Source organism: Galeopterus variegatus, unplaced genomic scaffold, assembly GCF_000696425.1.
Source record: "Galeopterus variegatus unplaced genomic scaffold, G_variegatus-3.0.2 Scaffold7398, whole genome shotgun sequence".
Taxonomy (NCBI): Eukaryota; Metazoa; Chordata; class Mammalia; order Dermoptera; family Cynocephalidae; genus Galeopterus; species Galeopterus variegatus.
In genome coordinates, this window is record NW_007733509.1 from 5,437 (window position 1) to 19,110 (window position 13,674).

At 40.7% G+C, this 13,674-nt stretch overlaps 1 protein-coding gene across 1 annotated transcript in view; it reads right to left on the reverse strand.

Moving 5' to 3' along the window:
* Positions 1-13,674, reverse strand: part of LOC103607405 (connector enhancer of kinase suppressor of ras 3-like) — a gene marked incomplete at its 3' end in the record, with an annotated part of 77,200 nt that overhangs the window by 4,954 nt on the left and 58,572 nt on the right. Inside the window, exon 3 of the mRNA XM_008591911.1 lies at positions 2,168-2,331. Coding sequence (XP_008590133.1) covers positions 2,168-2,331 — 164 coding nt within the window. The remainder of the gene's footprint in view (positions 1-2,167; positions 2,332-13,674) is intronic.

The window sequence follows — 13,674 nt, forward strand, 5'->3', positions numbered from 1 at the left end:
ATGGGATCCGAACCCTCGGCAGGAGCGCCGCCACACTCCCAAGCGGCGCACTCTCCAGTGCACCACCGGGCCGGCCCAACAACCTCTTTTATAAACACAAGGGCCAACTGCAATTATACACTAACTGCTCAGGCGATGGATTGTTGAAAGAAAAAGTTATCACCATTTTATATATCTGAAGATCTATATGGTCTAAGTGGATTAAATAGTATTATTAGAACATGAAATATAATAAGAATATTTTAAAAGGAAATTATATCAAGGCTAAAGATATTTTACTAAAACTACTAAAACGCTCCCCAGCCCAGAAAAGGCACATTCATTTGTGACCCCTCAAGTGCCCCCCCCCCAGCCCCCTGTTCAATGCAGTCAGAGGCGCTCTGTTGCACAGAACAGGCCCAGAATGAATCTGAGGTCAAAGCTTGGTCTACAAAGGAAATTAGAAGGAAATTGTAGAAGATAAAACACAGCTTTAGGTTCTGGCATTTGTCCAGCTTTGTTCATTTTTTGTCTAATATTTTAAGACATAAGGAAGAGGAAAAAGCACAGAGAATGCCAGAGGCAGCCGTTCTGTGTCTCATCCCGCTTGATTTGTGCAACATGCCTCTTCATTTCCCACACTGTGGATTTCCAAGTAATTTACCTGTCCTCAAAGTATTACTGCAAAATGAAAGAAACAATTCAAATTTGCAGAACATTTAGCAGAAAAGACCAAAAAGCCATGTTCCCAGAGAGTACAGGAGGAAACTCAAACATGTTTGACAATATGAGAAACCTCCAGTTTTAATAATAAACAGGATGCTCAGACATCATCTTCTCGGCAGTGCAAACCACTTACACATTAGCACACGGCCACATCTAAGGTGAGTGTTACTGTACAGATGGAGAAAACAGATGCCAGCCTTTCCCCAGAGGTCACAGAGGGAGTAGCATGTCACAGAGCCAGGATTAGAATGCAAAAATCCTGCCTCCCGGGCCAGTGCTCAGACCACTTGGCCAAAGCATCTCCCTTGTGGCAGCTCATTTATCAACCACAAATAATTTCCCCATTACTTTCCTAAACAAGAGCAGCGCATCTCAGAGCAGAAGACAAGTCTCTGTCCATTTTAAGAAGAAGAATACGCACAATGCAGCAAGTGTTATATAATCAACGGAACGCAGACCAGCAATGGCAAAAGAATCGGCAGTGCATTCTTTCCCACCATTCTCAGTGATGTAATTGTATATGCCCCTGGCTCGGGTTCAGAGCATTACTAACCCAGCTTGAATGCTGCAGAGTTGGTCCAAGTCCTGGCAGTTAAGTAAACTGCATGCTTAGCACGGCACCATGACGGGCAGACTTGAATCCCACCTATGCCGACAAGTTTGCAAACAAAATGCCCTTACAGGTGTTGTTAGCCCACACCTGAAGGAGCTCCCCATGCAGCCACAGGTGTAATGCAAGTATCAGGACCCAGCAGGATTTAACTCACATTACAGCCAAAGCTCAATCATCTGCAAAATGTAATGAAGTTCACATCTTTTTCCCATCTAGCTACCATTTCATAGATTATTTCAAGCACTAACATCTGAAATATCATAAATTTCACAATTTGTGATTATTGAAATATCACAAATATCTATGAAATTCAAATGCTTTTTATAGAAAGAAAAACAGACATGAAAACCAGAACCCATTTCTCATTTTAATTACGAAGATGACATTTTCATTCAGGACTATCTTCATCTTTTTATTCTTTATAAAAGATAAGAAAATAAGACTAATACAGACATTTTCTGTAAAAGGCTACCTTTTTCTGTAAAGGGCAAAATAGTAAATATTTTGAGCTTCAGGGGACCAGATGGTCCCTGTTACAACTACTCAACTCTGTCACTGTAACACAAAAGCAGCCACAGACACGTATAAATGAATGGGTACAGCTGGGCTCCAATAAAACTTTATTTACAAAAATAGTGGGCCAGATTTAACTGGAAGGCCATAGTTTACCAACCCCTAATGTAGAAGATGATTTATTTTCTTCCCTTCTTATGTTATCTTTAACTCGTGCTTCACTTCAATGGATCGTTAAGAAAATGATGATACGTTAAATCACAAACAATTAGGATTTAAGAAAATGAGGTTCTGAAGAACACCATCACGGTACAGACCACCTTTTTCTGAACTAACCAGTGCACAGAGAAGGTCAACAGCCTCCAACACAAGCTCCTGGTGTCCGATCCGTGTGACCCCAAGCTCCTCAAGATCCTGATGGGAAATCTGCAGCAGCTGCTCTCCGTTTATCTTCTCCCGTTCAAACTTGTGGACATACTGCTGCAGGCAGTCATCCAACCCTACCAAAAGAACAAAAGTCAATCATTGTTATTTTGTTCCTTTATCCCCACGTTTCAATCAACCTCACTTACATTACCCACATTGAAATCAACCTCAGCAATCATCAATTACGCTGCCACTATTTGACTGACTATATAATGTATATTCCACCTGATGGGCAATACATGACATCTTCTCATTTCAAACAGGTTTTTTGAATGTGGAGTTCAAAATTCTCAAATGGATCTGGCACAATTTTATAATAGTTGCCTTCCCATTCCCTGTAAACTAAAGGAATAAACACTAAACCTCTGCTGATTTGAAATGCTAGTTATGTGTACCAGACATATGTCATCTGTTTGCTAAGCAACCCTTCCTTTGGGACACCATCCCTCTCCCGTCCCATGTAATCCCAGTGGGCTTGCTAATCAAGATGCTTTTGCCACAGTGGTGGCACACGGCCAGGGTGGCCACAATACTCTATACACCAGCCAGTCATGGGTGCAAAGGATGGCTGTGTGACTCGAGCAGAACCAATCAAATCTTCCCTGATATTTGATATATAACACAAGCAGAGAGAAGCTCTTCCTTTCCAACTGGAAGTCATAGGATACAACCTTGCCAATACTGGCAGTCATTTTTCTGATCAGTTTTCCAAGGATAAATCCAATTGAGAGAGAGAGAAAATGTTCTGATAATATCTTATATGCCCTTGGATCTAACGCTGCTTAAACATACTTATACCCCTAGAATTTCTCACTTAAATTTAAATGAATTCTCTTTTTAGCTTAAGCTTGTTTGTGTTCAGTTTCTGTCCCTTGCAACTGAAAAAGTTCTGATGAATACAGAGTCTAAAAGAGGAAGTATCAGCAGTGGTACCAGAGAAAAGCAATGTTAAATGGATTAATTCATGGGAATTATTCCAGCTCAAATACTACAGCCAAGAATGTCATATTTTAATGCTCTTCTACAATGACTAAAGTGGGTAAGCCAAACTGAACTTGGGAATCTTTATTCCTGTACAGAGAACTCTCTGGTCAACTTGTTTTAATGGTTTTACCAGAACAAAATTTTACCCTGAATCAATTGATCTATTCAAGCCTAGTGCTAAAAGTCACCTTAGTGGGGGCTGGCCAGTTAGCTCCATTGGTTAGACCACAGTGTTATAACACCAAGGTCAAGGGGTTCAGATCCCTGTACCAGCCAGCCATCAAAAAAACAAAAAAAGTCACCTTAGGGTTTTAAAGACTAGATTTACATAAATTCAATCCCAACACAAAAGATAAGCACCCAATTTAACAGAATGAAGCATGTGGAAAGCATGGTGCTATCCCCCACCCCAACACACACACACACACACACACACACACACACTTATTGCATTTAACCCTCACAAAAGCCGTAAAATGTGGGTACTTCTCTAGGCTCAAAAGTAGACACAAGGTCCAGCGCTTACTTTTGGCAATACTGCAGCCCATGGATCTTGAAATCTGATGTGTGCGGCTAAACTACATCTCTGTCCCACAAACTTTCACCATTTGCCTCCTGGTAATAAGATATAGGAAAAGGAGTTTTCTGATAACCATTTGGGACCAGCAAATATAGGAATAGGAAGTAAGAAAAAATTAATTTTATGGTAACCACTTGGAACCAGCCCATGCTCCCTGAAGTGACATGTGTCCAGCAGAAGGGCTCTATCCCACAGCAAGTGGGTTTGGAGACATTGATACAAACCCAGCTCCACTCAACCTCGAGCTGCAAGTGGCCTCCATGGCATGTGAGGGGCAGGCAGCGGATGGAGACCAGTGCCACACCTGGACTGCAAAGGCTGTCACAGCACCAAGTCACCCAGAGTCAGCTGTCTGCAGAGGGGCAGTATCTACCTGCAGCAGGCAACAGTGACAGAGACAGGACTGGAGGAGAGCCTCCTAACTACTCTGTTCCCACTTTATGGGTGAAGAAAGTAAGGTTTATAGAGGACACATAACCTGTCCACAGTCACGTAGCTGGTAAGATGGAGGATGTGTAACCCATTCACAATCACATACCTGGTAAGATGCCAAGAGAAGGATTTGTACAGCCATTTCCTCCTGCTTGATACAGAAGAGCTCAAATTCAAATCAAGGTCTGTTGGACACAGCCTCGCTCTTTTGCATTTTCCTTGGCAAAACAGGATTATAACATAGGATTATAAAAATTCTTCTCCAGGCATTTACCTAAATCAGCAGTGAGGTCTAATTACAAAACTGTTATTAAAATAGAATCACAGAATCTTAGAGGTACTTAAAAGATTCTTCAGATCTCACTGAATGTAAAAAGCTGGGAAAGTGCAGACATTTGAAAAATGAATTACTATAAATTTTACCCTAAATCACTTAGCCAGTTCTAAGCCAGATCACGACCAGACCCTCCATATTCCCCTCCTTCAAGATATTGTCTTCGCTGGCCTCCTTTGAAGCTTTAAAAAGAATTTTTGTTTCAATTTGTCATAAAAGTTTAGAACAATTACGTTACACATTTAAATCTGTTGTGCCTGAATCGTGTCCCCTCTCCACACTCATATGTTGAAGTCCCAACCCCTAGTACCTCAGAATGTATTTGGAGAGAGTCTTTAAAGAGGTACTTATGTTAAAATGACATCATTGGTGGGGGCTCAATCCATATGACTGGGGTCCTTATAAGAAGAGGAGTTTAAGACACAGATATGCACAGAGAGAAGACCACGCAAAAATACAGGGGAAAGATGCCCATGTACAAACCAGCAAAAGAGGCTCCAAAGAAGCCAACCCTGCCCACGCCTTGATTCCAGACTTCCAGCCTCCAGAACTGCGATAAAATTAATTTCTGTTGTTTCAGCCACCCAGTCTATGGTACTCTGTTAATGCAACCCGAGCAAACCAAATAACATTTTATTTCATATTCATCCACATGTGATGAACTTTTTCTTAAAGTAAACAAGGTCCCGTGACCAGTGGAATTGAAATTGATGTTGACTGAGCTAAGCAAGCTCATTCGTTGCTCAAAATACAAGCATAAAACCAAGAGACTCACAATAGTTTTCACGTGTGGAATAAATTTTAGTCCATTAAAATTAAAGTAAAAAAAAAATCATGTACAATGGATGTTCGTTAAACTTCATTCCTGTGTGATAAGGAGAAATAAAGATGAAGCCAGATTTCTCTTTTAATTAACTAAAAAATTCACTGAAGAAATAGGATCTCAGAAGTAGCTTTAGAGCATTAAGGAAATATTTTAGGGCACAAAAAGAAGGTTGAGATAGGACGTCTGAGGAAGGTTCTCAATCAGGTGCAGTTTGCAAATGATCAGAAAGTGAGAACTGAAGAACAGGTCCCTGAGAAATGGACCAGGATCTCCTTGAGGTACTACACGCAATGTAACCTCAAATAATCAAAAGTTCCCTGAGATGCAGGAGAACTATCGGGTAGAAACACCATGTGGCTACCTATATAAGAAACAGAATCTGTTGTGGCTTAGACACTTTCCCCTCTAGGTACACATACATTGAATATGCTAGATTTTAAATAGTATTGCCCCCAGAGGTCTATTTTTCCAATACATTATGACCTATTGTCCAGTTATCCTATTGTTTAGAATACAATTAAACACTTATAAACAGCTAAATTAAACTATTACACAGTCCCACAAAGGAGGAAATCCTTCATTTCAAGTAAACTGATCTAATAGTTTTAGAATTTGCAATAATCCACATCTTTTACTTATTTGTCAAATGTACCTATTTGCCAGTTTCCTGCTTCAAGGAACTGACAGAAAGTCTAGCAGGAACAAGACAAACACAAAATTAAGTAAAATTAGATTAAACAAATTCCACACAAATTAAATGAAACACATAACTCATTGTGAAAGAATCATGATTGAAAAGGAGAGGCACCCATAGAATGGGAGGGCCCAGACTTCCTCCACTGTCACTGAATCTGTCTGTAAATAAACCTAAATTTAAAAGAAATGCTAAATGCAAGAAGGAAAAAAACAGATCTCTCACCCCAGATGTAGAAAGCAGCGGGGCAGTGGTCAGGTGCCCGAGACCCCTTCCTACCAACTGGGTAACCCAGGGCGAGTCACTCGTTGCCTCATTTGTAAAGCAGGGAGACTGATACTTCCCGGTATGTAGAATTGTAATGAAAACTAAATGTTAATATTTTTAAAGAGCTTAAAACACTATGGAGCACATAGAAAATACTCTATAAATTTTGTTAAATTTTTTTTAAAAATGTGATTTATCCACGTCCATCATTTTCTAAGTGTTCAGAATAAAAGTTGCTAGAGAGACACAGAAACTACCAAATGCTTAGTGGCCCCTCTAGAACAGAGTTTAATGGAGATAAAACAACATCTCAACAGCCCATGTTATGATCTTCCCTGGAAAGTGTTCCCAAATTTGGAAGCCTGCAATAATCACTGGTTTCACCTAAAAATGTTTTATGATTTATATCAGAACTGAAGCGCCATAACAGCAGAGAATTCATTTTGTTCATTGCTTATTCCACTGGGAAATAGCAGATCTTTACTGGTGCTTAATTAATATTTGTGAAATAAACAAATGAACACATAAAGAAAGAGAACTTCAGGTAAATATTAATGTTACACCAATGCACAAAAGTGCTTTTATTTTCCAATGCAAGCTGCTTTTATTTTCTGATGTAAGTCAGTAACTAACACTAACTAAAGATAAAGAAACGTGATTGTGACATCAGTTACAGGTATTTGCTGTAAGTTTTGATGTTTGAAGATTAAAGGAGGTCATTTCCACATAAAGAAAAATATAAACAAAATTAAACCCCAAACCTCTCAGTGCCAGTCTCTGACAAGATACTTGCCTTGTACGAAGAATGGATTTTTATTAATTAATCTCCCCCAAATGTGGAAAGGATTATGTACATGAAGATTAAGAAGTCAGAGTAAATGTCCCAATGTAAAACAATCTAGGGATATTCTCTTCTTATTTCTGTACAAGACTAAAACCAGATCATTCAGTAGGCCCCAGAATGCAAACAGTCCATCATGACTTCAGTGGAAAGTACCACGCAGCCGCCCTTTGGTAGCTATGCTTCTGGCCTACCAGGCTCAGTCTGCAGATGCTCTGATTCTCCAAATACGGTGGGCCCAGAGTGGCTTTTACAGCATTTCATATGACTCCTTTGACCACTAACGCATGTTTTAACCAGAGGGTAATTTGTTTTGTTTTCATTCAGAAACTGGATTAACTAAAGCTAGTAGCCTCCCATCTTATTCAGAACTTCCAAGGGGCACAAGTGACAGAGAATGCTAAAGATTTATTCCAACAGGATTTGAGTAGACTGCATTCTTCAACTAGGAGAATCATCACAGATGCACACAAATTCAATTTAATTCAACAAAGTTTATGGAGCAATACCACACCCAAGGCACTCTACTGGGGACATGCCTCTGCCGCGAAAAGACAAGGGTCAGTTTTTGATGATCTGAACCAGAGGAAAGGAAACAAGGCTTGGGTCGTGTATTTTACACTAATTACAATATTCTCAGAATTCCCAACACACTAAATGGTACAGACCTGACACTGAAGCTCTTCGGCCTTCCCAACTTGCTGACACCCTGTCCAGTATATTACAAATTCCCTCAAACATGACATCTTGCTAAGAATAAAAAGTCAGGTTTCAAACTGAAGCTCAATATGTTCTGGCTCCTGTGTGAACATAATATGACTAATGGAACAAAGCTGATTTCAGAGCACACTGAAATTCAGAAGGGTGGTATATTGGTAGCACAACTGAGTGCCCTTTCAGGAGGTGAGTCACTCAATGATATAACTTTAAATGACTTTCTTTTGTCACTCTTGTTGTTTTGCTGATATCTGTAGGCCTTAATTTTAAAACTAGCTGATAAAACTGACTTAAATACAGCATTTTGAGTTTAAACAATAATACCTTGTTTGAAACACAGGGTGTTCTGACTTTTAGCTATATAATTTTAAAGGATTGATGAATTCTTTTTGCCTGGTTGGACAGGCCCATGACTGACTGACCTTTCTCAGCGAGTCAAAACTCCAGTCAGTACCTCTAGGAACGGGAGTGGGGGGCCCCAAGAGCCCCTTCCCAGAGGCAGCCTAAGACAAAAGGGCACGCACCCAGCCTTTGTATCTGCTGAGGGACCCACGGAAGCATGTTCCTCCCCCTGGACGTGGAAGGACCCAGTTTCCTCAGAAGGCTGCAAGCTATTGGAACAACCCCATTCTCTACCTCCCATCGGAATATTCTGTAATTGTTCTGAGTGGAGAAACCACAGCCACGACCTCTGTTCCTTGGATCAGGATCTACCTTCATTCACAGATCTCAGGAGGACAAGCGGTAGCATGCAAAGCTCACTTTTTCTTTCTTTTTTCCTCTATGTTTGGAGTCTGTAGTCAGACTCCAAAGAAAAGAACCTATGGGACTAAGCAGTTATCCCTTAATCTGACCAACACACCTTGTGGCAGTTTTATACTCCCATCGAAGAGCCCCTAAACAAATAATAAGTGACAGGCGGGAGTACTGACACCAGTCTAAGAGATGCTGTCTAATCTCAGTCCGGCACTAAATACTGCTTGAAGTCTGTCTCTTTTTGGTCACCCCCCTAATTCCACACAGTGACTATGTCCAACCTTCCTCAAGTCCCCTATATTCGCCTACCCCACCTACCCCAAGACTTCCAGAAATTGGAATCTTCCTGCTACATAACATGAACTCACCTACATACTTCAGTGGCAAATTAAGATTATTTTCTCCTCCCATTCCAAAGTCCTCATTTTATATTTTCAAACCCACTCCCTCCCACTTCCCTAGGACCTAATTTATCCTCACTGATTTTTGCATTTTCAGCCTCCCATCTCTTCAACAGCTTCCCCAACCCTCCATCTAAATAAAAAAGAAAAAGAATACTCCTCTCCCTGTCATATCAACTCTTTATCACCAAATTTCTCAAGAGCAATCAATCAGCTCCTAACGTCTAGGCTCCCTGACCTTCTGTTGGCTAAACTCATGCCTTCTGGCTCCTGTCCCTACCACTCCATGGAAGCTGCTCTGCACTGGTTTTCAAGGACCCACTAATTGTCAGTCTGATAGATAATTTGCAGTCCTTGCTTCTGCTGTCCTTAACAGTGTTTTGATGGTGTTGTCAACTTTTTCATTCCAGAAATCTTCTCCTCCCTCCTTGCCTGCCCCCACACCTCTCTCTCCTTCATTGGCCTGTCCCCCTACATTTGCCCCTTAAATTTTAGAGTAGCTAGTTTCATCTCAGGATCATCTGTCTTGTTCTCTGGAAAAAAAATCTTATTGACTAGCAAGGACTTAACCAAACTCTGCACCAGTGGTCTAGTGGGGAAAACACACAAGGTTTTCTATTGAACATGGAAAGAAAACACAGGAACTTATATTATTTTATCCAAAAATGTAAGAAACAATCTCAGCTTTACTAATATTCAATATACCACTGACCCTAGCGCTGTCACGGAGTTGTGAAGTCAGACGTCCTGTGTACTATGTACTATAAGGTACCCAAAGACCCTTATACTGAGAAATAGGAGGGGACTAAAACCCCAAAAGGCTCATTTTTAGCCTATTATGCTGTAATGCAGTTTATTATCTACTTTTAATTCAACTAGTTCTCATAATATAGACAGAGTCCTTAAGAGATTCTTGCAATATAAACTATACTTTGAAGATAATACAAGCATAAACTACCAAAAATGGTAGAATTGGTATTTCCAATCTGTGATGATCAGACCGGTAAAGAAGTACTTGAAATGTGGTGTCACGTCCCCTAATGTTAACGAAGGATCACACCCTAAGTACATAACTGCCTTGTGATTTTTAAACTATTCTTCTTTGTCTTATCTTTTGAAAAAGTCTATTTTTATGTTATATATTATAACATACATGCAAGTACAGTAGAATGTACATATTACTTCTAGATAAATCTCTGCTTATTGTGGGTGTGTCTTTACAGATTATTTACTTGTGGAAAAGCATAATCAAAAATCAATAGTCTGCAGAGTACACAGTGAAGGCTACCAAACTGTGCTCTCTAATCTAAACTCAACGCATCCCAACCTGAACTCTTCTTTCTCATCAAGCCTGCCTCTCTCCTGTTTTTCTGATTTTGGTCAATGACCCTGGGGTTTACAGAGTTTTCTAAGCCACGAACTTGGAGGCTTCCTCTTCCCCTTCACATCCTTCATCCCCAAGGACTGGGTATTCAAGTACTATCAATTGTACCTACCAAGTATCCCTTCACTACATCCTCTCCTTCCCATGGTCACTGTTGCAGCTAAACATGGGAAGGATGAGGGCTTATCTCTCGCCCAAGCCTCTACGATAATCTAGAAACTGGCTGCCATGCTCAGTCCCTTCTTCCCCTTAATTTGTCCTCTAAAATTCCATCTGAGCAAAACCATCCTATCCTTTACAGATCCAAGTCCATTGGCTTAGCATATCATCTCAAGCCCTTGAGGGTCCGTCCTCCCCCAAACCTCTCTATAGTCCCACCTTCCTATAAAACCCAGCCTACTGGTGAGAATGCAGAGAATGCCCACTTGGCTGAGTTTCTCCAAAAGTAATGAAAGTATCACTCACAGGTTGGTAAATACAGCTCATAGGTCATATCCAGCCCACGGCCCGTTCCTTAAGTAAAGTTTTCCTGGGACATGGCCACAACTCTTTCACGTATGTATTATCTCTGGCTGCTTCTGTGCTGCAGCAGCAGAGTTGAGTAGCTAAGACAGAGATCTCATGGCACACAAAGCCTGAAATATTTACTATCTGGCCCTTCACAGAAAAGGTTTGCAGACTCTTGGTATGACAGCAGCGATGAGTACAAAGTATGGAAAAATCCACCAACCAGAAAAACAGACTAGACCAATCTAGTCTGGAATTAAGTGAACGTGATTTTTTTCTTTTCTTTGTATATTTTTGAAAGAATCATTTTATATAATTACAACAAATTGACAAGCAGAGAAAATGTTATTCCCCTTTCTGCCAATAAAACACCTGAATGTGTTTTGGGACACCCCTTACAACTTTTCATCCACTTTTTTCTTTTAGTCAGTTTTTCGAGGCATAATTTATACAAAATAAAATTTACCAATTTTCACCGTATAATTCGATGAGTTTTGACAAATATACACAATCAAGTCAACACACCATGATCATGATATAAACATTTCTATCACCTAAAAAAGTTCCCTTGTGTCCCTTTGCTATCCACTCCCTCCCCGTGGCCCATGGTCCCGGCAACCACTCATGTGCTTTCTATTGAAAGGAACTCGATTTCTTATCCTGGCTGTACACCATGCACTACCTGGAAATGCTGGCTAAGCCACTTAGTCCTGGTTCTTAGGCTCCTCATCTGTGGATTAGCAGGCTTCGATTGGAACTGACACCCACACACACTACTAATTGCAGCTCTGATTTTATCAGTCATCCTTCAAGGCTTCTGGTTAAATTTAACTTGAAGAACAGGTACCACAACTAAACACAATGTCTGAAAACTGGATTAGAAAGTCTCTAGGGTTTCTTCCAGGTCTAAAAATCTATGCTTCTACATTATGTCTGAGCTATATAAGTTACCTTTACTTACAAGAGCAGAGTATGAAAAAGGAAATAAACTTCCCAGAAACTTAAGTCCCAAATATCCTCAGAGCTAAAAAAAAAAAAAAAAAAAAAAAAAAAAAAAAAAAAATAGTAAATGAAGGAACTGGGTCTTGAGACAAACCATAGAAAAAAAAAATGTGTGTGCGTGTGCACATGTGCGTGTGCACCTGTGTGTGTGTGTGTGTGTGTGTGTGTGTGTGTGTCAGGTGTTCTACCCTGATAAGAGCTGCAAGCATATGAAGCTCATTACTGAGACTGCTGCTCCCTTTGAAGAAGAGGCCACATGAAATCCAAATACATAATAAAGATCCATCCAAGGAGAGGCCTGGGCAATTCGATGAAGGACCAACAGAGCACTTTCACTTTGTTTATGGAATGGAGCAACTGATTCCAAGGAGGAGGAACACACCACTGGTCATTTTTTAGGACACCAAGCTGCAAGCACAGTAATGCTGAAGACAAGGTAAAAGTTTGGACTTTGAACCATTTGGGAAAAGCTGGTCTACACATCACTGAAGAGCTACCAGATAAATAGCAACAAATCCATAGCTAAGTTTCTTATAAGAAGTGCCAACAGGCAGAGCAGGACAGTCAGTCACACAGCACTTGTTTGTTCTTCAAGTAAACCCAACTTTCTGGACAGCACCCCGTGTCTCTAAGACGTATGTCACTCTGAAGACATCAGACAACGCAACTAAGAAACAACCTCCCTTAGGGTTTCAGATAGGGTTGAAGATATAGTACTTAAACAAAACTTGGAAATAGCAAACATATCTATGCCAGGATAATTTAAGGAAGTAAAAATAGAAGGAATACCTTAGCTCAAGGATTCTCAAGTTACGCGGAAAACAGCAGTCGGATGAACTGCCCTCATTTGAGGTTTCTGAACTGGTAAGCTAATGCATCCCAGCTGAAAATTTGCACCAGGAAACTTTGGCTTCAAAAGTTGTAGGCCCGCCACGCCTACCCTGTCCCACCCCCAGCAGATTCTGCACAACTTCCACCCACTGTGAAAGGGACCCTCCCAGAATCCTGAGTTGCTGAACGATGCCTAGTCATGGAGGAAGAAGAGCCCAGAGTGAGGACAGGGGAGAGGACAGAGTTACTGTTGTCCAAAATAGCTTTTGGGGGGAGAAATTTATGTTAATCTAAATCACTAAAAAAGAACTGACATGCAAATCATAAGTCAACTGAAGAGTCAACAGTCTAAAGAGATGATCAGAACTCAGAATATAATGGCAGCCCCCAAAACTGAGTTTGTAATTTATTCTAAACATTAACGTTGGTTTTCTTTTGTTTCCACAGAAATGCCTCTTACTGAATATCTGACTGCTCACACTAGATAGAGGCCTGACTGGCAGACACCCACGTGCAATACCTCTCCCTAAAACGAGACACTACCTCTAACTGTTTAACTGGACTGGCCTATTCTCAGAATCGAGAGACAGATTCAGTGGCTTATGAGACAATCAATCCACCACCCAAGTTCTAGATTGTGACACTTCTTTTGTAAGTTTCAGAGCAGGGAATGTTGGGATGAAGAAAATAATATCCCAAAGTGCACGCTTCAGAAGCAGCCTTAAAAGCAAAGGTTTCCTCTGTCCTTGTCCTGCTCTCCTGTCACCCTCATTCTCCCCTGCAGCAAGAGACAGAATCTAGAATCCCTCTACCCCAAGGCGGGTTATTGAAATCCTCTAATTCCCCACCCTCCCACCCCCA